The sequence below is a fragment of the Fringilla coelebs genome, assembly GCF_963513975.1.
Source record: "Fringilla coelebs genome assembly, chromosome: 9".
Classification (NCBI taxonomy): domain Eukaryota; kingdom Metazoa; phylum Chordata; class Aves; order Passeriformes; family Fringillidae; genus Fringilla; species Fringilla coelebs.
Window position 1 is genome coordinate 30828973 of NC_140067.1, and position 24777 is coordinate 30853749.

General features: G+C 45.9%; 1 protein-coding gene across 3 annotated transcripts in view; it reads left to right on the top strand.

The window, feature by feature from the left end:
* Positions 1–21898, top strand: part of TEDC1 (tubulin epsilon and delta complex 1) — a 71118-nt gene extending 49220 nt beyond the window's left edge. For all 3 annotated transcript variants that reach the window (XM_084211019.1, XM_084211021.1, XM_084211020.1), the window contains one exon: positions 20690–21898. In XM_084211019.1, coding sequence (XP_084067145.1) covers positions 20690–21046 — 357 coding nt within the window. In that variant the 3' untranslated portion in view covers positions 21047–21898. The remainder of the gene's footprint in view (positions 1–20689) is intronic.
* Positions 21899–24777: the final 2879 nt, after the last annotated feature.

Sequence of the window (24777 nt, forward strand, 5' to 3'; positions counted from 1 at the left end):
GGATCCTGCATTTTTCAGCTCTCAGTCCGTGGCCTGTCCTAGGGCAGGGCCTTGTGGCTGCAGCTCCTGGGGCTTTGTGCTCTTCCAAACACACAGCAGGCATCTGTCCCAGAGGGGACAAACAGAACAAGTGTTCTCCTGGAAAGGCAGGCTTCAAAGCATAGGCACTGCAGAGGAGAGGAGAAAAGAGAAAGAGGAGGAATCCTGGCAGCCCCCAGAGGGGATGGAGGCAGCAGGCTGAAAGCACTGGTAATGGTCACAGTGAGAAAATGAAGTATTTACAGGGAAAGAGGCCAGAGCTTGTCATCTTTCATTGAATTAGGAGTCTTTGAAATATGTGATGGGCAAGGAAGAAGGGGAGTTTGAAACCTGTGAAGTGAGGGAAGAGACTGAGCACAAGATTTGATGGCAGAACAGACTGCCTGTGGGAGGCTGGCTGAGGAGGAAGGCAGGTGATATGAAGGAAGTGTGCCTGCTATTTGCTGTACAAGGATGGGGAGACACTGGGAAGCACCCAGAGGGGTGGTGGGACACAAATAAAGGAGCTTTAGGTAATGTAGATGTGGAAGGTGAATCTGAGTATCAACATCCTGGTACAAGGAGGACAATGAAGATGCAGGCATAAAAAACTAGTGATTCTTTCCAGGCAGCAGGTGGAAAGAAGGCTGCCAGAGAATCTACAATACCTGTGGATGGAGAAAAAGTGTGAGAAACAGTTGGGATGACAGAGCAGTAATAAAATTGCTGTATCACCACGTTGTGTCTGTCTTAACTCAGAGGAGGGTTTTTTTTAGCCCAGAGTATTTGATTTTTTTCTTTTCTTTTCAGGACAGAGGGGAGTGTGTGGTTGTACACCGGGGTGTTGGTAGACAGGATTGCAGATCAGCTGACAAAATAGAAAATGGCAGGTTGACAGATCAAAAAGTATCTGCCCAAGAGTTCAAAAGGTGTCTGACATGGAAAAAGTGTGTGCACAGCTAATTGCTCTCTTCCACCTCAAGGATAAGGAGCTAATTAGGATCAGTTGGGTAGGGAAGGCACAAGGAGCTGCTTCTTCACACAGAGTACAAAACTTCTTCCCACAGGGCACTGTGGCTATAAGCAGCATACATGGGTTTGAAATCTGCTGTACACGTTCTTGGGAGTTGAACTCCATCAAAGACTATAAAATATGCAGATACAAATTGCAACCTTATGAGTTAGTGGGAGAACAAATCATTGCAGGCTGGGGGAATATCCTGAGGAAGCATATCCATGTATTTACATTTGTCTTGGAGCCTTCTCTGGGCACTTGCTGTCACTCACTGTCAGTGACGGGGCACTGGACTAGGCAGATCTCTAGAATCATCAGATTTGCTTCTTCCTGGGCAAAATGGACATGACTGCTGTGGGACCATCAGACCTTGAATTCTAAAAATAAAATTTCCAGTGCATGATTTCTAAAGCAAGATATGCTCTGACTTCTCTTATATGTAACAATATATATGCTGTTAAATATGATGTTAGGTGTTACATAATATCACACTGATTTTTTTTTTTTTTAATACTTAAATTCAGGGTTTAAGTCCAGAAAGATTTAACTGATGATTTCTTCTTTGAAATAGATGCACTGATTGGATTTGAATAATGGTTGGTCGTGTTCCAGCGTTTCTGAGATTCTGTGGACGTCATATGAGTTTGTGACTGTGATAAATGGAGTGCATCTTAAGTGTGTTGTTAAAAGGCTGGTTTACCACAAATGCCTTCTCTTCTACATATGCCCTGAAACAGAATTGTTCTGTAATGCTACATGACAGCATTTTTTGGAATGCTTGGGGTCAGATGACTCTCCATCAATCCTCTTTATATCAAGCCTTGCTTTGCATAGTGCTGCTGCTTTTGTGATGCTTTCTTCCTGTGGTCTGTCCTTTTTTCCCACAGCCAGGATGCTTGCTGAATGCAGGCTCCTCTATCAAGTGCATGTTTTCCCTGGAGAAATAAGCTTATCAAATCTTTCCTTCTATATTATTTTTTAATCAAACAAAGAGAAGGCACAGCGGTAGCTGAAGCCATTATCACTAACTTTGTATCTTGCAGTACTGAGACATCTGGAAATTATCTTGGCTCCTACAGGCATGCCCAGCTGAGGGCCAGCACAGTTTATTACAGCTCTTATGTCCACTGCCTTGTACTTGACAAAGAACCTGATAATCCACGGAGTGTTTGTGTCTGTTGTGGCCAGTAGGCCTGATGTCTGTGCCAGGGGAGCGGGTAGGAACTGTCTGAGCAGCAGAATTGAGTGCTGGAATGTGATGGGCTTGGGGAGAGACAGCACAGGTCCTGCAGGGAGGAATGGTGGCTGGGATCTGCTGGGTTCCTGCAGGGAGGAATGGTGGCTGGAATCTGCTGGGTTCCTGCAGGGAGGAATGGTGGCTGGAATCTGCTGGGTTCCTGCAGGGAGGAATGGTGGCTGGGATCTGCTGGAGCTCTCTGCAGAGGCTGGTGAGCGTGTGGGCAGGGGTGGCTGCATTGGTGCCGCTCAATCGCATTTGCAGATGGCATTTGATGGAGGCCCTGTGTCCTGGGTTGACTATATGATGCTTTTATCCCCAATCATCTGTTCTGTTTATGCTGAAAAAGAAGTTTTGCACCTTTAAGACTTGTTCCAGAGAGTGAAGGGGAGAGAGAAGAAGCTGCAGTTTGTTTTCAGACCCTGCCCTCCTCCACATTCCTGCTCCTGGACTGTACTGTCTGTGCATGGACAGACAGTGGGACAGAGCTCTCCTTTGCTTTAGTTAGCTTTAGCTGGCTGAGGCAAAGAAGTTCCCTGGGCTGTGGGTTTTTTCTCTTTTCTTTGGAGCTGTTTGAGCCAGCCCTGGACCGAACACCCAGCAGAGCACCAGCAGCTCACACCTGAGGCCACCAGGCCGGGTCTGGCCCGTGACATTTCAGCACTGGAGGGGCTGATAAGAGACTGAGTGAGCTGAACTGCAACCCAGGGAGGGACTTTCTCTGTTTGTCGTCTCTTTTGGAGCAGCAAGGGGTGTTATTGTTTAATATTGTTTAGGTTTAATTGCTTAATTAAACAGGTTTTTCCACTTTTCTCCAAAGAAATGTTTTTCCTGAACCAGTTGGGAGAGGGGCCAATTAAATCTGCTTTTCTAGAGGAACCCCTTTGGAAGTTCTCTCCCAAATTTGCCCTGAGCCAGGACACCCTGAAAAGATGTTCAGCGAAAATGAACTGCCCACGGGGCTGTGTTCCCTCTCCCCCTTGAGCAAACAGCAGCAGGAAGGCGGGAGGAGGCGGCTGGGATGGGCTGGTGGAGGTGCTCAGGCAAAACCAATACAGGGCACCATGGTGAGCTGCCCACGTGGAGAGAGGAGACTCAATCCCCAGAAGCAACAGCAAAGGATTCTTGAGGGTCCTTGTGCCGAGCAGGGAAGTGGTAAAACGTCAGAAAAACTGCATGGAGATAAATTCAGGCTGACACATCTGAAGGGAGCATCATAATTTTACATGTGGTTCTTTGGATTGTCACGGCACGTGAGCGAGCTCTGTGGAAAGGTCAGAGGTCAGAAACACTAAACTGGATCCTGGAATGGTTAGGGAAGCAGAAAAAAAGCAAAACTTAAAAACATTCCCGTCTCTTTCTGGAATGCGATGTGCGGTGCTGGTCCCATTCATAAATTAAATTAAAAGGTGTTAGAGCTGGAAAGGAGCAGGGAGGGGATGCAGTGATGACCCAAGTTGTGAAAGTGTCTCTCTGAGGAAACTTACTGGGCTCCTTGCATAAGAAGAGGAGAGAATGGAGAGGGAGATCACAATGGAGCAGGAGGAAGCATTTTTTATGTTCTTCTGATGCTCCTTGGTTTTCATGATGGGTGAACCTAGAGGAAATTACTCCACCTGCTCTAAGACTGTGGATTTGGCTTGAAAACCTGTTGAAGTGCCTTTCATTTAGGAAAGCCTGCAGTTGAACAATCTATTTATTTTGGACTGTGCAGAGGTATTTCAGATGGGTTCAAGTCATTGCTATGCCACGATGCCTGGTTTGCACCACTGAATGTAATTTATGATTCAGGATGTGGTTTCAGGGGGAATGAATCCATTTGTTGCAAGTTTGATCATTTGCACACTGTGATTCTGGTAGTTAAAACCATCAATCTTAAGTCTCTTAAAATTAAGAAAGTTATTTTGCTTCTTTTATTTTGTTTCATTTTTCATTTCCTTGTTTTTTTTTGTTTGTTTCTGTCTACCCCCAGCTGTTTCTTTAGTTGTGTGCTTGGAATGACCCTGAAATGATTTAACCTTTCAGGGACATTCACTAGAAGACATTTGAATGCTGCCATGGGATTTGGGTGATGTGTGAAAACCCTGATTAATAGGACATTTTAACTGATACCCATCTCTAGGCAGCAGTGTTCAGTACCTTGGAGGAGAAAAGGCATATGACAGAGGTGTGATCTGAATATGGGGCTTTCTTTCTGTTAGCTTTGCTCTTTTCTGTGCAGTACTGGGCAAATAATCATTTCTTTGGTGACATTTTGGGGATCTGGAAATGATCAAAAAGGGGAGGGAAATGGTTAAGCTTTAAGAACATTTTTCCTTTCAGAAACAAACTTAACTGTAAAAGATGAAATCTCCTAATCCCAGAAGAGAACTTGTTTGTTTGCTTTTCCCTTCTGAATATTCTGTTACCTGCTCCTCTATTAGAGGGGAGGATTTGATTTCACTCTCTGTTAAAACATTTGGCATCCACAAGCTGAAATGCAGAGTGTCTGACTCCAAGTGGTAATTGTTTCAGTTTTCATCACATAAATGCTGATACCATTCCTAGCTTTTGCTGAGGCTTGGGATGCTGTATCCTGGGACCCTCTGTGTTCTCTTGCATTTGAAAGCAAGGCAGACTCCTTTGAGATGGTGGGATGGAGCTTGCTCATGCATACATCTCTGAGGCACAGAGCAGGAAGGCTTGGAGCCATTAATCTGAGCTACAATAGGCTGTTTCCACACCAGAATTCCACCCAGAAGTTCTGGTGGCTGTGCTTGCTGGGCTGGTGGTGTGTCTGAGTGCCCAGGTGAGACTGCAGTCCCTGACCTGCCCCAGAGCTCCATAATCACAGTGCCAGAGCGCTGCATTATGTGCATTTTGTCTTTGTTTCTCTATTTTTCTCCTGATCCATCTCCTCCCCTCCATTCAGTGATCTCCAGCCTCCCCAGACCCTAGCAGCTGTCTCCTGGATCAGGATGGGAGATGCAGGGCTGCCCCTCGTTGGGAGAGATGCCCTTTGAATGGACAGTGGGCTGGGGAGGGGCTGCCCAGGACAGGATGGTTTGCTTTCTCTCCTGGGCATGCAGGGCTGGCAGGAATGGCCTGGGGCACCCAGTCAGGTGAAGGTGGTGGGGACTGAAACACAGAGGCACTTCCACCCCATCCCAGGAGTTCTGTGGGTCACATAAACGTTTTGCCATTGCCAGCTCATCGCAGCACACTGCCAGAGACCTCGTAGAGTCTGCAAAGAGAGACCTTTCTTCTAAGGTTCTTACATTTATAAAAGACTAAACGGTTTTTGATTCATTTTGATTTAAGGCTTCGATATTTGTAGTAGGGAAGCAGCTCCAGAAGCTGATGCTGGAGCAGGGTCCTGTGTCTGTTTGTGGTTGGGGTATTTTTGTTTCTCTTACCAAGACTGAATTTTATCAACTCGGAAAAATGCACTTCCAAAGTTTTTCTTTATGTCTCATAATGATTGGAGAGGGGTTGAGGAGCTGTGGGTCCCCAGTAGCCTCTGCCAGAAAAAGAGAAAGTCTTGTTGCTGTCTGCAGCATGGGAATGGTGAGGGACACCAGTGGGGCTGGGCTGGCTCCCCTGGGCTCAGTTCCTTCCTGCACTGCTGCAGGGCTGGGTTGTGTTTCCCCTGCCTTAAAGCAGGGATTTGTGGCAAAGCTACAGCTGAGCTCTCGCTGAAGAACTCTCCAAGGCTTATCAAAACCACCTTTTTTTGGTGTGGTTTTTTTTTTTCCTGTTTTTTTTTTTGTTTGTTTTTTTTTTTTTTTTTTTGTTTTTTTTTGTTTTTTTGTGAGCACACTGTTCCCATTTCATCTTTGCTGTTGCTGCTGTTCATTCTGGTTCCCTGGGCTTTTTGCTAATATGAAGATGTTATGTAGTGAGCAGTTAATTATCTGTGCTGTCTGGGGTACAGGAAGTGGAGGAGTGCTGGGGAATGGTTCAGTGCTGGTGGATTTCCTCAGTCAGCATATTCCCTTTCCTGCTCCCAGAACGCTCCTGTGCTCCACTTTGTATTTGCAAACCTCCATCTGGAGCCCTGAGCAGCTGTCAGTGGAGCTCCTCAAGCGAAAAGGAATTGAAGAACTAGCAAGACCACGAGAGCAGCTTTTGGGAGTGCATGGTTGGCTGGGCCCAGATGCCTGGGCAGGGGGGGAACCCCCAGAGATCAACCCAAACATCCATCAAAGGCAGCACTGGGGGACACAGACAGGAGGAGGGCAGGGAGGGACAAGTCTGCTGGCTCCTGTGTGCAGTTCTTAGTTAAATGTAGGGTTAAATTTGCTGCTGGTGGAATTGCTGTGGCTCTAGCAGATTTAGGCCATCAGAAAACATGAAGCTGCTGTAAACAGTAGGAAGTAAATACTGATCTTTACATTTGCTCTTTGCTCTTGGATTGCCTTGCATTGCTTTGTTCCTCACTCATCAATATTCCTGGCAGGAGATCCGAGGCTGCTTGTTTGTGCTCAGTGCCTGTAGAGTTCCAGGTGGTTGCTGGAGGAAGGCAGTGTGCTCTCTCTCCTGATGGAAGGAGAAAGGGAATCATGCCTGTGCACCTGGTTCTCCTTTTGACAGTAGGATCTAAAATCTGCTTTAGACCTGAAGTCCCAAGCTGGCCTGGTTTAGGGCTGGGGTGCATGTGAAAAGTTACTGTACATAAGCAGAGCTGGAAGATTGTTTGAAGGACTCTTGCTCGCTTCTGAGAACTCTGTGTAGGCTGGCCAGGCTTGAATAGTCAATGTTAAGCTTGCAGCATACAAAGGGTTGGAAAGATAAGTGTTTGTTCTTCATTTGTGCAGATTGCTGAAAGAGTGGGGAGCTGTGTGAGACACAGAGGCACTCTGTGCACCGGTGGCTAAATCAGCAAACTGATTTCAGACGCACACAAAAACCATCACTGGAAATAAATTACCCAGCCTGACATTTTTCATGGGGCTTATGTAGGCTAAAAGACTGCAGCTTTTTGGGGAGGAGGGGAGCATGAAAAACTCGAGTGCTGTCTCCTGTTCTGTGTGCAGAACTCTGGGGTTTGAAGGAAGCGTGGGTGAAAGTTTTGCTTCCCAGAAGATGCTGCTTTCCCTTCCTTGCCAAAACGCAGAATGTTTGCTCAGGTGACAGGATCAGTTAAAGTATCATAAATAACCAGGGTTAATATTTTACTTGCATTATTTACGAAGATGTTGGCTACTGACCAAGGCAATGAAACATGTCATAAATGCAGCTGGAGAATTATACTCCAGTAAATTTCAGATGAGCTGTATTTAATGGTACAGTGTAAAAAACCCCATTGCAATGAGAGAAGCCACAGCTTTGTAGCCACTGTAAATGTTTTAGTGCATTTTTAAGAAATAAGTATAGCACTTAGGCTCTCACAGCTTAAGCACACAATAAAACAAGGATGAAGACTAGGAATGTCTGCAGGGCTCAGATGCACAGGATACGGAAGCACAGGTCCCAGCCCTGCTATGTTTTGAAAAGCTAGAGGCACCAGAAGCCATAAAGTTACTGGATTTTGTCTAGCAGGTGGTGAGCCACGAGAGCACACACCCTCCACAAGGGCAGCACCTCAGGCTCACAGCTCCTTCTGGCTGCAGAGGCTGTGTTCAGCCCCCAGGCAGAGTTTCATTGCAGACAGCTCCACCTGGAGCTCTCTCAGGGTGTTTTCCTGCACCTTTGGGGTGGGTTTGGGGACAGGAACTTCCAGGGGGTACCTGGCAGCTCCAGGCAGGCTGTGGGGATGGGTTCCCCTCTGCCAGCAGGAGCTGGAGTCACTCAGTGCTTTGCAGCACTGCTTGGGTTGTTTTGGGGTTTTTGTTTTTGGTGAGTTGACAGAGATGCTTTTAGAAGCATTCTTTGCATCCAGGCGCTCAAAGCTTAACTTTGTTTCCTTTGTTCTTGAAACCTTGGCCTTGTTCTCTCAGTTGCCTGCCTGAAATCAAGGGTACTTGATCATAAGAGAAGAAAGTATCCACCTTGTTTCTGTCTTTGTCCCTTGTGCTTGTGGAAGAGCTGACATAAAAGTACATCTGTAATTTAGTGTTGTCACATATCTTCTCTCCAGCCAGAAATGCAACTAAATAAAGCCTTAGTACTCATCTGAGCTCCAAACTCACCATTTTCCTTCCATTTCCTGGCTCTCTGGAAGCCCTGAGAGCTGTTTGATTGTCTCCCTGTGCAGGCCTGGCTTTAGCTGCTGGAGGAGTCACAGGGGCATCCAGGCAGCCTCACATCCCCTACAGCTGCTCCTCACCTCAGACTGGGAGATAACAGACCCTGTGGATGCATCTAAGAGCAGTGGCTTTAGAAAATATGCACTGAACCTCTGAAAGTGTTTTCTGTAGAAAATCTCCCCCTGGGAGCTGAAGTTCCTTTTCCTCCTGCCATAGCTGTGGGTAGGCTGTGTTGCTGGAATCACCTTTACTGCTCTGCATCCCAAAAGCTGGGATGGGAGCTGCAGGGCTGGCTGCTGGGGGAGGTTCTGCAGTGGTCCTGCAAAGCCCCTGGAAGGGACAAGGGAGTATTTTCTAACTGGGAACAAAACCAGTTTGGGGGTGAACAAATTCCCTGTAAGTCATCAGGGGTTGTTTGGGCTTTGTTTTTGTTTGTAATTCTTGGGTAAGAAAAACCCTTTTCTGAAAGTGTGTGTGACTAGGTGGTAATTCCTTCCTCTCGCCTCTGTATTTTAGGAGTGCTGTGTATGAACACTGCTTTTGCTGGCTGTCCATACAAGGAGCCCATTGCGTGGATTTCAGGTTTCACATGCTGTTCTCTCAGAGCAGGGTGATTCAGACAAGTGCAGGGCACAGGCAGCACTCTTTCTGAAGTGGCTACTTTCATGCTGTGCAGTGATAGAAGTATTCTGAAAGCAAAGTGGGACCCTCCAAGCCTCTGCAGGCCACTTGGATCTGAGATGATCTATCATCAGTGTTTGTCTCTGCTGCCCAAGATAAAAGTTTGGTAGAACAAATTGAAAAGTAAGTGAGCAATTTATTATCCAAAGCAATACTTGTCTGTTGCCTTCCTTTGTAATTTGTAGTTGTCAGGGTCTTTTTCAGAGTAGCACAGCAGCCTTTTTGCAAGTGTCTAAGTTACTTACACTGACATATTCTGGTTTTCATATCTTTTATTTTCAGTATGTGCCTATTCCTACTTTAATTTCTGTGATCTTCTAATGGAATTCAAGGGTTTGGGAAAGTCTAGAGATAAACCTGTAGTTAAAAAGAAACACATTTTGAAAGGCTGGAATGGTAGAATGGAACTTTTAAAATTACCGTAAAATGCTCAAGATTTCTAATTTGGAGAAGAAAATAGGGTTTTTTTTCCTCTTATTTCCTGTGGTGTGCATTCAGAATTTTGTGGCACGTGGGACTTCCACAAATCTGGGCTGTGTCTCCTTGCAGTTGCTGGTAAGGAGTCTGCAAGTTTGCTGATGCTGCTTGGAGCTGTCCCACTTCCCAGGGCAGAGCCTGTCCTGAGTGCCAGGCATGCACTTCTTGGGAAGGAGCTGAGGAGCCTGAGGTGAGCTCCTGCCTCCAGGGCACAGGGATTCTGGTCAGCTTGGATGCTCCTGCTGAAGTTTTGTGTCTGCTCTCTTTGTGCTGGCATCCTCTTCAGGTGAACAGAGGTGGTGCAGAAATTTCTTTGAAGACCATTTATTATTTTAAGACCTGTCTGTGTCTGGATCTGCAGAGTTGCTGCAGCAATATAATTACATTTTTGACTTCTGGGTTCTTTTTCCTTTGATTTCAGTGGTTCTCCTCAAAAGCTAACCACTGGGAAGCAAAGTGCATGTGCCAAAAAATCAGAAACAGAGAGTACAGAAAATATTATGGAACAGAATCATGGAATCATAGAATCATTTAGATTGGAAAAAACTGCCAAGATCATGGAGTCAAAGCCAGCACTGACAAATCCAACACTCAACAATGTCACTCAGTGCCACATCTACATGTCTTCTTAAACTCCTTGAGGATGGTGACTCAGCCATTTCCCTGGGCAGCCTGTTCCAGCGTCTGCCAACATTTTTAGTGAAGAAATTTTTCCTGATATCCAACCTAGACCTCCTCTGGCACAGCTTGAGGCCATTTTCTCTTGTCCTATTGCTTCTTCCTGGGAGAAGAGGCTGATCCCCAGCTGGCACCACCTCCTTTTGGGGAGTTTGAGAGAGTGAGAAGGTCTCCCCTGCCCAGGACACCCTTCTGTGGCTCTGTGGAAGAGGGATGGATGTGATGAGGCTCTCAGCTCTGAGTCTGGGCTGTTTGCCTCAGGCCTGGCCCCCAGGGATCCATCCCAGGGCTCTCTGGAGGAGCTGCCCTGCAGATCCAGGGCAGCTCTGCCACACGGGCTCACTGCAGCTCCCACAGAGCTCAGCTGCTCTCTGGCCCCAGAGGATTCATCTCCCCCAGGCTCTGCCTGTGCTGCAGCTCTCTGTAGGCTCAGCACACAGGCAGGGCTTGTATCAGGTGTGTGCATTGTATTGATATTCGGGGCGTGTTTGTAATCTTCTGGTAAAGACCCTGAAAAATATTAATGTTCTTCTCTTTTCTTAATCCTGGATCCTTTTCCTTTACCTGAAACTAAATTGACTTTTCTGACTCCAGTTTTGAGACACGAGTCTTAAGTGCAGAACCATTGGATTATCTTAAAGAAAAATCAAAGTGAAAAGCTCCTAAAACAAGCCAAGCAAACCCCATGAAAATCTGTTATCCATCCTGACAAGATCAGGTCACTCCTTGTTATGAAATTATCTGAGTCAAATGGTTTCATTAGCATCTAGCTTCCCACTGCTGTGCTTCCTCACCATCTTTCATTTGGAAAGAGCGGTGTGGATGCTGATCTGAAGTGCTCTGCAGTATCTGATGTTTAATTGAAGCAGGGAGCAGCAGTGCCAGCTCTTCTCCTCAGATGCAGCTAAGGGTGTTCTGGGTATTAAAACTGTATTTTTAGTTATCAGATCTGCTCCTAGGTAGGATAGGTAACCAGCTTCTCCCTGGTGTTCCCATGTTTGGAATGACAATGGGTGCACCAGGAGCCAGCATTCTGATGGTGAATGTCTTGCTTCAAAATGCATAAGATTGGAGATGCATACATTCCACATTCCTCCCTAATTGCAGGAAATTGCAGATCCCAGCAAAATTTGGAATGCAGCTGCTTATATAATTACATCTTCTGTCAGTTGCTATAGCTCAGCTTTACAGCCCTTCTAAAATATCTTCATAGTTTATGGGACAAATAATGCCCCTGTTAATGTTACTTTGGGATCACCCCTTTCATTTATTCAACACCAGTTCCAAAGGACTGAGATTTTTCCTCATGCTGAACTAATAATGTTAAAATTTAGTGATTATATTAAGGTGATATTTTGCTTTAGCTGCTGTAATTACTGTTAAGCCAAAAGACATCATTTCTGTTTCTTCCTGTTGCTGGGGTTGGGTTTAATAAGAAGTACCAACTCCTCTACCTCAGGTCAGTTTGATTTTGGTTACATGCAAACCTTTCCATTTTATGGCCTTTGGAAATAGAGGGTAATGGGTCACGGAAAAGTTGTTAGGTTATTGGCAACTAAGTGTTTCTATCTGCCACTGGTCATTGAAGGACAGATAAGATACAGATCACAATTCAGAGTTTAATGGAATGTCTTGGCACCACTTACACCACCATCACAGCTGGGAAATGGTTGAAAGGTTGAAAGGATTAATGGAAGGGCAATAAAGGAATTAATTTGGTCTGGCTTTTTGAGAAAATGAGAAAAGTGTAATTTAACCCAGGCAAAGTTCATAGCTGGCCCGTGTTCTGCAAATTCCCAGGCAGAAGTGGAATTTTGAGGGTGTTAGATTTTGGATGAGAGATGGTGTGAGCAGACCCAGTGGCTGAGATGGAGCCTCCTGGAAAGGGGCATGTTTGGAGCCATAACTGCATTTCTCTGCTGGGGTGGTGCAGTGATAGGGTAGTGTTTTAATCTGCTGGAGGCTGTGTTTAGAAACCCAAAACTATATGTTACTAGTTTACCAAAATGTAGCAGAACATTGCAGAAATTACCAGGTGAGAGACTGTAGCCTGTGCTTTGTGACAGATTAGACTATTCAAACAGTTTATTATTACTTTAATCCTTCAGTGCATGAAAACTGGCATTAAATGGGCTATTTAAAGTCTCTTTGTGTACAATCAATGCTCTCACGAGAAGAAAGAAACCTCATTTAGGCAGGACAGTGTGGGAAGTCTTCAGCTATTAAAATAGAAAGTGATGGTTTCTAGCTTTTTAAACTGGTTAGTCTTGAGTGTGTAGAAATTGCAGCAGAAAATTAAAACCCTTGAAAGCTGACAGCAGAGAAGCTTGATTCAATGAGACAAGGTTTATAGAGCTGCAGTACTAACTCTGTAACTTCCTTACAGGCTTGAAATTACATTTGGGCAAGTTACTGTAAGACATGAATTTGAAATTAGGGTAAGGTGTTTTTTCTAGTAGAACACCTGCTTACTCAGTGTTGTAGGGTTTCCAGAACAGCTGATTTCAGATATTGCTTTTGCTTTAACTTGTGGGCTTTTGTATATAAGCAGCAAATGCCTTTAGATTATTTCTGAAGGTTGGGGGCCTGATTTACCTTCTCAGCAAATGTCTGAACTTCATGGGCTCTGCAGGGTCCTGTTCCCCAGCTCTATTACTTTTCCCAGCAGTAGGAGCTGCAGGATTTGATTTTCTGTCAATTATGCATTCACAGCATCCCTTGAAATAGTGCCTTTCTCTGCTCCTCTGAGCCTGAATGGGTCACTGTCTGCAGCTAAGGGAGGAAAGCATTTGTCATACCCTCAACCATCATTGTTCAAAAAAAAAAAAGGGCAAACATTTTGGGGCAAACTGGTGCCCCAGTCAAATTCTTGTTGATTGTTAAAGAAGGCTAAAGCCCTCACCCTATTTATGTGTGAAAAAAGCTTTGTTTTTATGGCTTTGGGGTCACACAGGCCTCTTGGGTTATTGATTTTTGTTCTGTACATAGAGAAGCAGTGCTGGCATGATCAGTTCCTGCTATTGTTATAAATAAGAAGCTTGACTAGGCCAATATTCAAGCAACAATCAATTTATTAATTAATTATGGTAAAGTATGAGCAGAACAGCGCTGGGTACAGTGGAGGCAGTTTTCCCTCCAACTGCACACCCATATTTGGGCTTACAGGTATTTCTAGGGGTACTCATGAGCTCTCTCAGCAGTTTCTATTTCTACTTGTTTACATCACAATTCTATTCACTGTTGTGATTTAGTTTTTCTCAGGATGCATCCCAAAAAGGAGGATCCCCAGATGGTGGTGGCAGCCCCCGAGATGTTGGTGCAGTTTCCACAAGAACAACGACGAATCCCATCTGGTGAAGCCCAGCTCCCCAGATGTGGGTCCCCCTTGTTATTACAATGCCTATAAATCTCACAACAGTGATGTCCAGCTTCCCTTGGTGCAGTTGTAAATCCCTGAGATGATGTTCATCTTCCTTTCTCAAGCTGTTTTTATCAGTTTTGTTAAGGAGTGAGATAAGCACATTTCCTTTCTATATATTCCAAAGCTATAGCTTCAAGGATACAAACAATATTTTAAAATTATACTTTAAAAGGTTATTATTGCAGCACTCTTACAAGCAAAGAGCATCATCCCAAATGCTATAATTCAAATGCTCCTAAATCAATCCAGGTTAATTGCAAACACAGGTTAGGTTCAAGGGCCTTATTCCATGCTTTACTTTCCTCAGTTATTATTGGAATTTGCAGCCATCCCATGGTGCAATATGGGATTTGTCCACACATATCACAATCAGAAATACCCACATTGCCTGTCTGTGCCTGACACCAAACACAGCTTTGTATTTCACACTGTCTCTGATGATATTTGACACAAACTCTGCTTGGGCATCCCCTTTGGTGCTGCTTTTCATGGCCACTCTGTGTGCAGCAAGGTTCAGAATGCACGTTGAACAGTGAGGAAATCCTCCTACAGGAACACAAAGGGTTTGTGGGTGGGAGTTGTGGCTCTTTTGGTTGTATTCTACTTTCTTTTCATATCTACTGGTATTTCTCCTGTACTTAGATGGGACTCTGCTCTTCCCCCTACTATGTTATTGATACTTCTACTTATTATTTCCTTGTGCTCATTTCTTTTGTACTTGGTGCTGTTTTTTAAGTGCTTACAAGGAAGAATTTCTTAAAAGTAGTCTGCAAATCCTTTTTTATCCCTTTTTCTGTATCCTGTTTTCTGTATCCCAGATAGACTGTCAGCTGGGGTTGCAGCTCTGCAAGGCATTTCTTGGGGGTTGCTAGTGGAAAAAGCATTAAACTGTAAGGCAGCACAAAGTACAAATAATGATCCTTTATAAAGTGATTGTACTGATTAAAGACAAGCTCTTGTAAGGCTCAGCCCCTGGACTGATTTGGATTCCACTCTGGAAAGGGAGAGCTCCTAAAGCAGTGTTAATTTGCCATTCCTGGTTTCCAGTGCCCAGCTGTCAGGATTTCGGCTCCATCCCAGTGATATCTCCGTGCTTATCCTGCTTTCATTCCTCACTTACAGATCTTTATCTAAAATTGATTCTTGTCTGGTGAATTAGAGTCTGCTCAGTTTGCAGGGAGGCTGAGAGCCCTGGGCAGCTCCTCCAGGCTGGTGGAGCCATGGCTGGAGGTGTTGGGATGTGCTGGGGAGCTGTTTGGAGCCAGGGTGGAGAGTGCACTGGCTGGCCTGGCAGGTCTCCTCTGTTCCTGCAGTCTGACCCTTCATTCATCTTATATTGCCCAGCATATAATATTTCACTCCATCCTTTTCAGCTCCCCAGGCACAGGGGCCTCCTTAGGCATGATGGGTTGAAAATAAAACTCGGAAATGAGCAGCCTTTAGGAATACAAAATTCTGCAAGTCAGATGCTGTTTGGTGTTTTTAGAGTTTATGAAATGTGTTGGGTTATTATGCCCTGATGGCAAAGGAGCATGACTTGGTGGCTTGGTGATTGTGTCTGTTTATATTTCCTAATTTCCTTTCACTCCCCAGCCCCAAAAGACAAGATCTGAGATTTTTCTGTTTGTTCCTTGTGTCTGGGAGCACAAAGGAGGCTCATTGTGTTTTCTGGCAAAGGCAGTCAGCACAGTTTGTAGTATCTGTACAGCTTGGCAAGGATAGTTTGTATTTCATCCTCCATGCATAGGGGGTCTTCTCCCTGTTCATAAGGGAAATATGAGAGGAGGAGTGGACTGACAGGACTAGAGACAGAAAATGTGCCATTCTAGGCTTGTGCAGCGTGTTTTTCTGAACAATACTGTTCTAGCTGTTTCTGCAAAACTCCTAGAATAATATGAAGAGGTTGTGATTTTTAAAAAAGTGATGATTCTGGTCTTTATCATCCACTTCAAAAGAAATTCCAGCCATTTGTTTGCTATTCCTTCTTTGAAGCTGGCAGCAATGCAATAATAAAATAGAAATGCTCCTATGATTCCTCTCCTCTTCCTGGAAGTAGATGTTTGGACCTTTCCTTGCTGCTGCTTTTTAAACCTGCATCTTTATCTGGTGGCTTCCTTCAAGGATGCAACCGTGAGGCTTTCAGGTTGCCATGTGAAGTTTCAACAAGCTGAAATGTTGACTTCCAGCATTTGGGAGATTGTCACTTCAGCTAGGCCATTACTGGGAAGGATTTAAGCAACATGATGTGGTTATCCAGATCTCTCAGCATCTCTTTGGGATGTCTTGCGTGTTGGTTGCATTCTCTCCAAATAAATTCACGTTCAGCTTGCTTTTCAGCAGAAAAAGAAATAATTTGAGTGTAATTTTTACTGCATTTTTTTATTAGTGAGTTATTAAAAATGGGAGAGAGAGATCAGCCTCTCTGGCATGATTCCAGACCCTGTGGAATGAAACCAGAGCTCTGGGATGCTCATTACCAGAAAGGTGCAGGCAAATGTGAGGGAGCTGAGGGGGTGGAAGGTCTCCCTTTGAGGAGGGATCAAGTGAGCTGAGTGTGGGGAGCACAGAGCTTCACTAGCAGGAAGGCTGGGGCTGCCCACAAGGCAAATTGTCACAGGGTCGGGGAGGGGAATGTGGGTAGCACTGCTCCAGCCTCAAAGCTGCAGGATGTGCAAAGAAACTGGAAGGCAGCTTATTCAAAATGTGCAATGTTACCTGTGCCATGACTTGCCCACCGAAGTCATTGGCAGAGGATTCCCAGGACTGAAAACAGGTGAGATAGTACTGGCTGTTCTGTTCATTCAGCCAGCCACCTTTGGGTAGGAGACATTTCAGAGAAGGTTGGGCTGAGGAGGTGCTGGAGGAGTTAATCATGTGTGGAGGTGTTTGCAGGCTCAAAGCCTCTTCTGTGCATTGGTGCAAGAGTTAATCCACCACGGAGGATTAGCCGAGCTGCCTGCTCAGCCTGGTGTTTGGATGTGCCTCCCCTTTGGATATTCCCCTTTCCAGCTCTGTACTGGGCCCATCCTTTTCTGCTTTGGCCATTTTCCTCAATCAGATGGCAGCCTGAGTGGTTTTGTGAAGGCAGCATGCCAGTGATGTCCCAGGGGAGGTGGTCAGTCCTTCCCACACCTGCTGGATGTCCTGCCAGGCTCGGTTCCACCGTGCCACCCCCATGTGCCCGCCCTGCAGCCCCTGTTGAAGAGGTCTGTTTGATTACAGGGCTTGTTGCTGTGCACATCCCTGCCTGTGGCTGTGCCAGCAGGACCTGTGCCGTGCACCCTGCAGCCCTTAGCACCCTGCCAGCTCTGGGGAGCACAGCCCAGGCTGGCTCTCACTTGGGTGCCTCTCAGTCTGGTCCCAGATGCTGCACTGCTCCCTGCAACTCCACTGGTTTGTTGGCTTCTTCTTAGAACATTTAAGCCATCACAGTTTTCCTGTTAGCTTTTAGTTCCTGATACCTTTAGAAGACTGAAGATATCTAAAGGAGAGCATCTGGGTGCTCTCAGGGCAGTTTGGCCCCTGTCCTGTGCCACAGCAGCCGTGAGATGAAGAGCTGGGAAGGGAGAAGCCAGCCCACTGCAGAGCAGGGTATGTGTCAGTTTGAAGATGCTGATTCTTCATCAGCCCATTCCCTCTGTGTTTGGAGTGGAATTTCTCCAAGTGCACCGGGTCCCTTTGGGATGAGGATGGTTCTGTACAAGTGCAAAAGATGATTATCATGTTGTTGTATTTATTTGGAGAGGATGTGCAGCAGTTTTCAGACAGCACCCTAATTGGGAATTCAAATTCCAGCTGGTAGATTGAGGCTGAAAGGCAGAGCTGTGGGATGGAAACGGGCAGGCACAAAATGCTGAGGCTCCTAATCTTTTACAATATGTTTGTTTAATACAAAGTGGTCTATTGAGATTGTTTTGCAGAGTAGAATAATCATTGTGTGCTGACTAATGGGAGACAGCAAGCTGTTAAAGAGCATCAATTAACCATGCAGGAGGAGATTATTGAGTATTTTCACAAGCATTCAGGATGTGAAGAGTAAAGGATATTGCTTGAAGGTAACCCTCAGAGGTTTTTAGCAGTTGAAATCTATAAACTGCAACAAGAGTAGCTGTGGCCATACATATGTTTGCAGAGCCTTCCAAAAACAGAACTGGAGTTAGCTTTCCAGTTCCAGATTGCGCTGATAGGAAAGAAATAGTGCTTTGCTGACTTGTTATATTGTTTAATATTGATAATTTAAAAAATTTTCCCTCTTAAGTTGATCTAATGTTATCTCAGGAAACACTGGTCTTTATAGAAGCTAGCATCCTTCTGATGCTTGAGTGTAGGTTCAGTTACACCTCTGTTCCCTGGCTCCAGGGCTGCTCCTGCTTGCCTGTAGTAATTCCTGTGCCTGCTGTGGGTCAGAGCTGGATGCACTCAGTGCTGAGAGGAGCATGCTGCTCCTCCATCATGTGCCTTGCTTAATGGATAATAAAATTCTCCAGTTTTGACTGGTGGAGAGTATGAAAACCTATGTTTCATTAAGAATGCTTTTATACAGCCTTACTGTGCTTCTGCTGGAGTTTAATGTGAAAAATAAATAACATCTTGTGGGCTCTGTTTGCTGAGAGATGTTGTTGTTTGTAACTGATGGGAAATTTTTCCCATCCTGGATCCCAGCGTTAAATCCACTTTGTGCAAACATCATTTTCCATTTATTCATTGGCTGTGGGGAGACCAGATAACACTGAATTTATTTTTTCAGTTTTGTTCCTTCTGAAGTGGTGTTAGAGGATTGCACCTCAGTTATTCTGACAGCCAACAGTGAGAGATGTCCCTGGGATTCCTTGGGGATTATGATAAAGAGGGACCCCTGGTTCTTGGACAAGGACAAAGATAGACTTCTCTCAGCTTCAATTCTCTGTTCAAATGCCTTAATCAACAGAGGTCTCCTTTAACAGATGGTTCTGCATCGATAAAGCCTTTAATGTGTTAGTAAAAATTCAGAGAAATTTACTCCTGTTCTGATTTGATTGATTTTCTTAATCTTCTTTAAGCCGAGGCTGAGGGGTGAGAATAACTCATCAGAAGACTATGGAGAGGATTAATTACTTGGCTGCAAAACTCCTGAAGATATTCTGCAGGAAGATGTGGGATGAGTGAAGTTGGTGTCTGGAGGAATTCAGCTGTGACTGCAGCTGTCACACCTGCAGTGTTCCACTGTCAGGGAGTGCAGACTGATCCCCTGCATGCCATCCCCTTCTGAACTTGTTTCACTAATAAAGCCTTCCCCCTGATCTGGGGGATAAAATTCCTTTCCTTCTCACGGGCAGCAGCTGCTCTGACCCTGAGCAGCTGTGGCTCCACAGGAGGAAATGCTGCAGGTGCTTCCCTGCCTTAGGACTCTTGTCCTTGCAGCTGGGGCTGCTTTGAGCTCTGCCTGATCTCTGGTGCTTCAGAGAGCTGCCAAAATATCCCTGAGTTTACAGGGAACTTGTCAAAGCTGTGATGTCTGAGGTAGAGATATCTTAATGCAGATCTGCAGATTTAAAACCCCAAGGAGTTGTTCAGCTTCACTCACAGGCAGGAAGGGGAGGGCTTGCAGAGCAATTTCGAGGCTGGAAGGGGTATCATTAGCACTGAGCTTGACCTGAGCTGAGCTTTGGCCAAAGGCTTCATCCCTGGAGCTGCATGGAAGCATTTCATGGTTCATTATCCTCACAGCAGGAAACAGTGTCTTACTCTGAAGCTGAATATCTTCACTCGAGTTTTGATCTTCTTATGGCTTTGTCAGCAAAGTCTGATCTTTACCACCTTTTCCCCCCACTTCCTTTTAGGAAGTAAAACAAACTGTGTGTCTGTCTCCATGAATGGAATATTGTGACCTCTCTAAGTTTCATATTCTAAGGTTTGTTTTCTGGGCTGTGGGTCACTGGATGCCCTGCCTGTGACTCCTGCTCTCTGTTTCCCTGTGGTTTTTTGAGGCAAAACCTCCAGAACTGTGCACCAGTCTCAGGAGAGCTCTGGGATTTGTGCAGGTTGCAGAGGCAGCTTCGCTTTTGGGAAACTTTGCTGCTTTTTGACTGAGTTGATTTGGCAGCTTTTTGCCATAGCAGAAACAGAAAATCCCATTGGGCCTAGAACCATTTCCCTGAAGGCCTTAGCAGGGGGCCTCTTTTACAGATGTTTCCCCACTGACAAGTGCATTTTGAGATGAGTCACTGAATTCATATTTAATCCACGAGTAAAATTGGCAAGGCAATTACCATCTTGCAAGTTCTTCAAATCAAATTGTTGGAGAACATTAAATCAAATGCTTTGGAAAAATCCCAGTATATACAATTGCTTTTATAATCCAGACTGTGATGCTGTCACAAGAGAAGCTTTTATTTTATTGGGGCTTGTCTTCAGTGAAAGTGTGCTGCCTGGTACTCATTTTGGTCTTGGCCTCTGCTTGACTCTGCTCCATTATTTTCCTTTTCCTAATTGTTACCCCATAATGAGAACTGAGGATTAAGGAATTGCTTGCTTACAGTTGTCACCCCTACTTTTCAGCATTGCCAAGTGCAGGAAACATGTGCAAACCACAATAATGCTGTTGTTCACGAGGCAATTGATCTGTTATGACAACCTGGTGGCTCAAAGCACAACAGGGATGCAGGTGACTCTGCTGGGTCTCCCTTTTTGCTGTGTGTGTTTTGCTCTGGAGCCACCCCAGCCCCTGCCCAGGGAGAGGGAAGCATGCAGAGAGAGACCTTGTGTGTAAATCATCACTGACTGGGAATGTGCAAACAAGTGGCTGCAGGCAGCTCCCTGGGTACTGAGGCTGGAAGCACAGCTTGGTTTAATTCAGTTTGCTCTGCCACATGCTTTAGTTTACACTCACAGTTGGCTCCTCTTTTTGGTGGGTCCTAGTCCAAACATGAGGTTTGGTGTTGTTTCCTGGGGGGAGGATTTCTTTCACAGAAATGTACCCTACTCTTCCCTTCCTGTTCTTTTTCTTCCCTCTACAGGTGGCAGCAAGAGAAGAACTACAGAAGGAGAGGTTCTCTGCCGCTGCTAGAAGAGCACAGGAAAGCATTGAACTAAAACTGAGAGGTCTCCCATCCCTCTGTGCCCCACAGAAAAACAGAATGCATGGTTTGTGCAGGCTGGTGCTGAGGAACAAGCAGCCTGCCAGCCAAGTGCCCTGTGGTCAGGGTGTGCCCACGGGGGCTGCTGCAGCTGTCAGTGCTGCACAGGTGATCAGAGAGCTGCAGGTGAGAGAGGCCAGCCTGCAGAGAGAGCTGCAGCAGCTGCAGCAGCAGTGCAGGCACAGGCTGCAGGGAATTGCAGAAGGCTTGGAGGGAGTGATTTGTGTCTCCCCTTGAGGAGAGAAACCTGGGCTGGGAGAAGCAAAGGAATGGAGTGGCTTGGTCACGTTGTGCAGCCCGGCACGGGGCAGTGTGAGCTGAGGAACCAAATGGAATTCCTAATTCTCTAGCCTGGGAATCATGACTGGTTACTGCTTTGTGAGTTGTACTGGGGCCACAACCTCAGTGCTCTCTCTGCAGCCCCTTTATTGCTAACCCTGCCAATTAAATTCTGCATTAGGCTTGGTGGGAGTGTGCATAAATCTCCCTTTTATCTTCTGGATTTCTAGTTCTTCTGCCAAGCCCTGGCTTCTTTCACAGTGCTCAGCTGCGAGGCACGGTGTACATCGAGGCTGTGCATTGAAGTACTAATTGCATTCAATATTTTCCAGCAATTGGAAGAGTTCATTAGTCAGAAAAATCCAAGTATTGGAGAACATGAAAAATACCAAGGCTTAGAGAGATTGGAAATATTCAAGAGTGTGTTGTTTTAATTCAGCTGCTGGGAGTATTTGTGGCAGCTATAATGTAGTCACAATATAGAAAAACAAATGCCTAATAATAAATAAAGCACTGCACTGATTTCATTTACTGGTGTGATGCACTTGAAGTAATTGGGTTCTCAAAGAGAACAAACTAGAAACCATTCCATCAGGTCATGAGTCACAGTGAGATGGAGAACTTGTGTACCTGCTATAGGAAGTTCCTGTGACACAGAAATACAACCCTAACTTCCAAGCTTGAGGAGTCTGTTCTCTCTCTGAAGGCTTCTTCCCTTGGAACAGTGAAATGCTTTTCCTTTGGCCTTAATTTCCTACCCTTTTCTGGTTTGCTTTCACCAAGGAATATTTTTATATTCTAGTTGTACACTTTGAGGAATAAACAATATTTAAAGAAACCTGTCTGCTTTTCATTTGTGAATTGCTGTGAGCAGTGGGATTTCTTTTGTCTGGGGAAGCAGCCCCTGGGAGCAGGGTGTTTGTGTGTGTTGTGCAAGGAACACAGCCAGTGTTCCTGCTGGCAGCTGGCACTGGGAGTGACACAGTCCTGGAGCAGAAACACCCTGTGGGACTGGCAAGATCCATGTCTGGGCCAGGTGGCCCCAGGCTGCTGCTCCTGTAAGAATCTGCATGGCTTTGAAAAGCCAATCCACACCACTCTGCTTTCCAAACCATCTCTGTAGGTGCAGGGTATCTGTTTCAGGCTGGTACAACTTTGGGCAGCTGTTGGCTCCAGGACTGCTGACATTTAATGCACGAGAGGACTCATTCAGACAGATTTCACAGAAAATTATTAATGAATGGGAGTGAAGCAGTATATCCCAGAACTAACAAGAGTGGCAGCACCAGTCTCTCTCTCTTTGAGTATTTTATATCCTCCTTTAGCTTTTATACAAGGAAATTTTCATACTGCATCACATTTAGGTTTAAAATGGTGCCCTCAAAAGATCTTTTCTTCTCCAGGGATATTCAGCAGAGAAGAGTGAGCAAATATTCTTGAGCATGGCAAGAGCCCTTAGATTCAGGTGCAGGTCTAGCTCATGGCCTGCTGTGGCTTCTCAGGGCTGGCTCAGTGCTGGGTGCCAGGATTTATTACCCTGCTGTGCACTGAACCTGACAGGAGTCCCGTGGGGATGACTGATTTCCTGGGATCAGCCCTTTGTCCCCTGGAGTGTCCATCAGGAGGGCTGCAGCTGGGGCAGCTGGAAGGTTTCACCTTTCCCCCCGGGCTGCTGTGCTGTGCTGGGTGCTGCTGAGAGCTGGGGCTCCTGTGTGCATCTGTGTGGGATCCCATTCTGTGTGGGATTTTCGGGGTCCCCTGTCGTTGGGAGGAACGAGTGAATCCCACTCCATGTTCTCAGAAGGCTAATTTATTATTATCTTATATTAAAGAATGCTGTACTAAACTATACTAAAGAATACAGGAAGGCTAAAAGATAATAATGAAAACTTGTGACTCTCTCCAGAGCCTTGACACAGCTGGGCTGTAATTGGCCAATAAGTAAAAACTATTCAGTGAAACCAATCAAACAATCACCTGTTGGTAAACAATGTCCAACCACATTCCAAAGCAGCGAAACACAGGAGAAGCAAATGGGATAAATATTGTTTTCATTTTTCTCTGAGGCTTCTCAGCTTCCCAGGAGCAGATTCCCAGGCAAAAGGATTTTTCAGAAAATGTGACAGTGACAATTCTGCCCTGCCTTTTGGTTCAGGTACCAATTAGCTAAAGGCAGAACAGCTACTCCGTGGGCCCTGGTGAAGGTCAGCAGATTGTTCTGAGCTGGCAGTGGTTCCAAATGAAATATTGCAGCCTCTTCTTCCTTTGTGTCTCTTTTTAGCACAGAGTGCACAAAATGCTATAAGGGCTTGGTACTCTCCCACACAGAGTTTTGGAGGGTCATTTTTCCTTTTAAAAATCACAGAACCCCCCCAGGAGCTGGACACACAGGGGCTGAGCTCTGGTCATGCCTTGGTGACTGGTCCCAACTTTTGAGGCATATCAGTGCATCTGGAATACAGCTCTCCAGTCCTCATGAGCTTGGTGAGCCATCAGCTGTCTCTCCAGCACTGCTGGGAGCTGATGAGTGATAAACACCACTTGAAAGCCTAAGGAAACATCCCTGGATTAACACCAGCTGCACAGAGGGCAGGAAAGTGAACAGAGTGACCACAGTTACACTGAATGTGGTATAACCTAGCAGCAAATAGGTGTTTGTCACCTCACACGGTTACCTTGGCATTTGTGGTATTTTCCTTTCAGCCACTGGCACTGTGTCAGCAGCTGAGGATGCTGCAGGAGGGGCAGTGGCTGCCCTGGGACATGGTGACAGCCAGCACCCACGTGCCTGGTTGGTCTGTGACAGATGCTGTGACAGGAGGAGAGTGAACCGAGCAGTTTATGCCATCCATGGGCTCCTGCATGCTTCTGTAATGTTAAACATCACTTCACAGAAAGTGTAGAGTGTTGTAAACAGCCCCCTACAGGCTGCAAACAAAGGCAGAAGCTGTCAGGAGGTTTGCCCTTTGCCATGCCACCGTGCTTGGTTGTACATTTCCAGCGAAAGCAGGAATCTGAGCACAGGAGAGTAGGTGGGTGTGGGCTGGGGAAGCTGTGTGAGTGTCTCACTGTGTGCAGGAGGTTGTTGAACTCAGGTGGTGGGGGAAGCTGGTGGTGATGCTGTCCAAACATTAGGGGTGGGCAGCAGTGGCTTGGTTTGCTTTCTGCTTTGTTTGAAGCAGTTCTCCCTGTAGGTGAATCCTGAAGGGTGTCGTTTGGGTTTGCATCCAGCTGGGAACTAAGTGATGCTGGGAAAGAGAGGAGCCTATGCTGGAAAAACAGGAGACCAGGTTTAAATCAGCACCTGGCAGAGATGCTGCGTGTGCTTGTCAGATCCCCCTGGTGAGGGTCAGATGTTCACCTGGTGCCAGCTGCCAGCACAGCCTGTCCCCATGGGGCCCCCATCACAGCTCCCCCTCCTCGTGGGCTGGGAGCACCTGGCCTTGGCTTCATCCTCTGCTGATGCTTCACTGCAGACAGGCTGAGATGCTGAGATGCTGCTGCAGTGTTGAAACCACACTGCTTGTCGGAATTCAGGACATCCCTCTGGCTGTCCTGGATTGCCAGGACCCCTGCCAGGGGGCTCAGAGACCCTGGCACAGAGCCCAAGACACCTGTGGCTTTGATTGTGACCCATGGAGCAAATTACCAACCTTAGATGAGGATCTGCAAGGCACAACAGTCTCAGT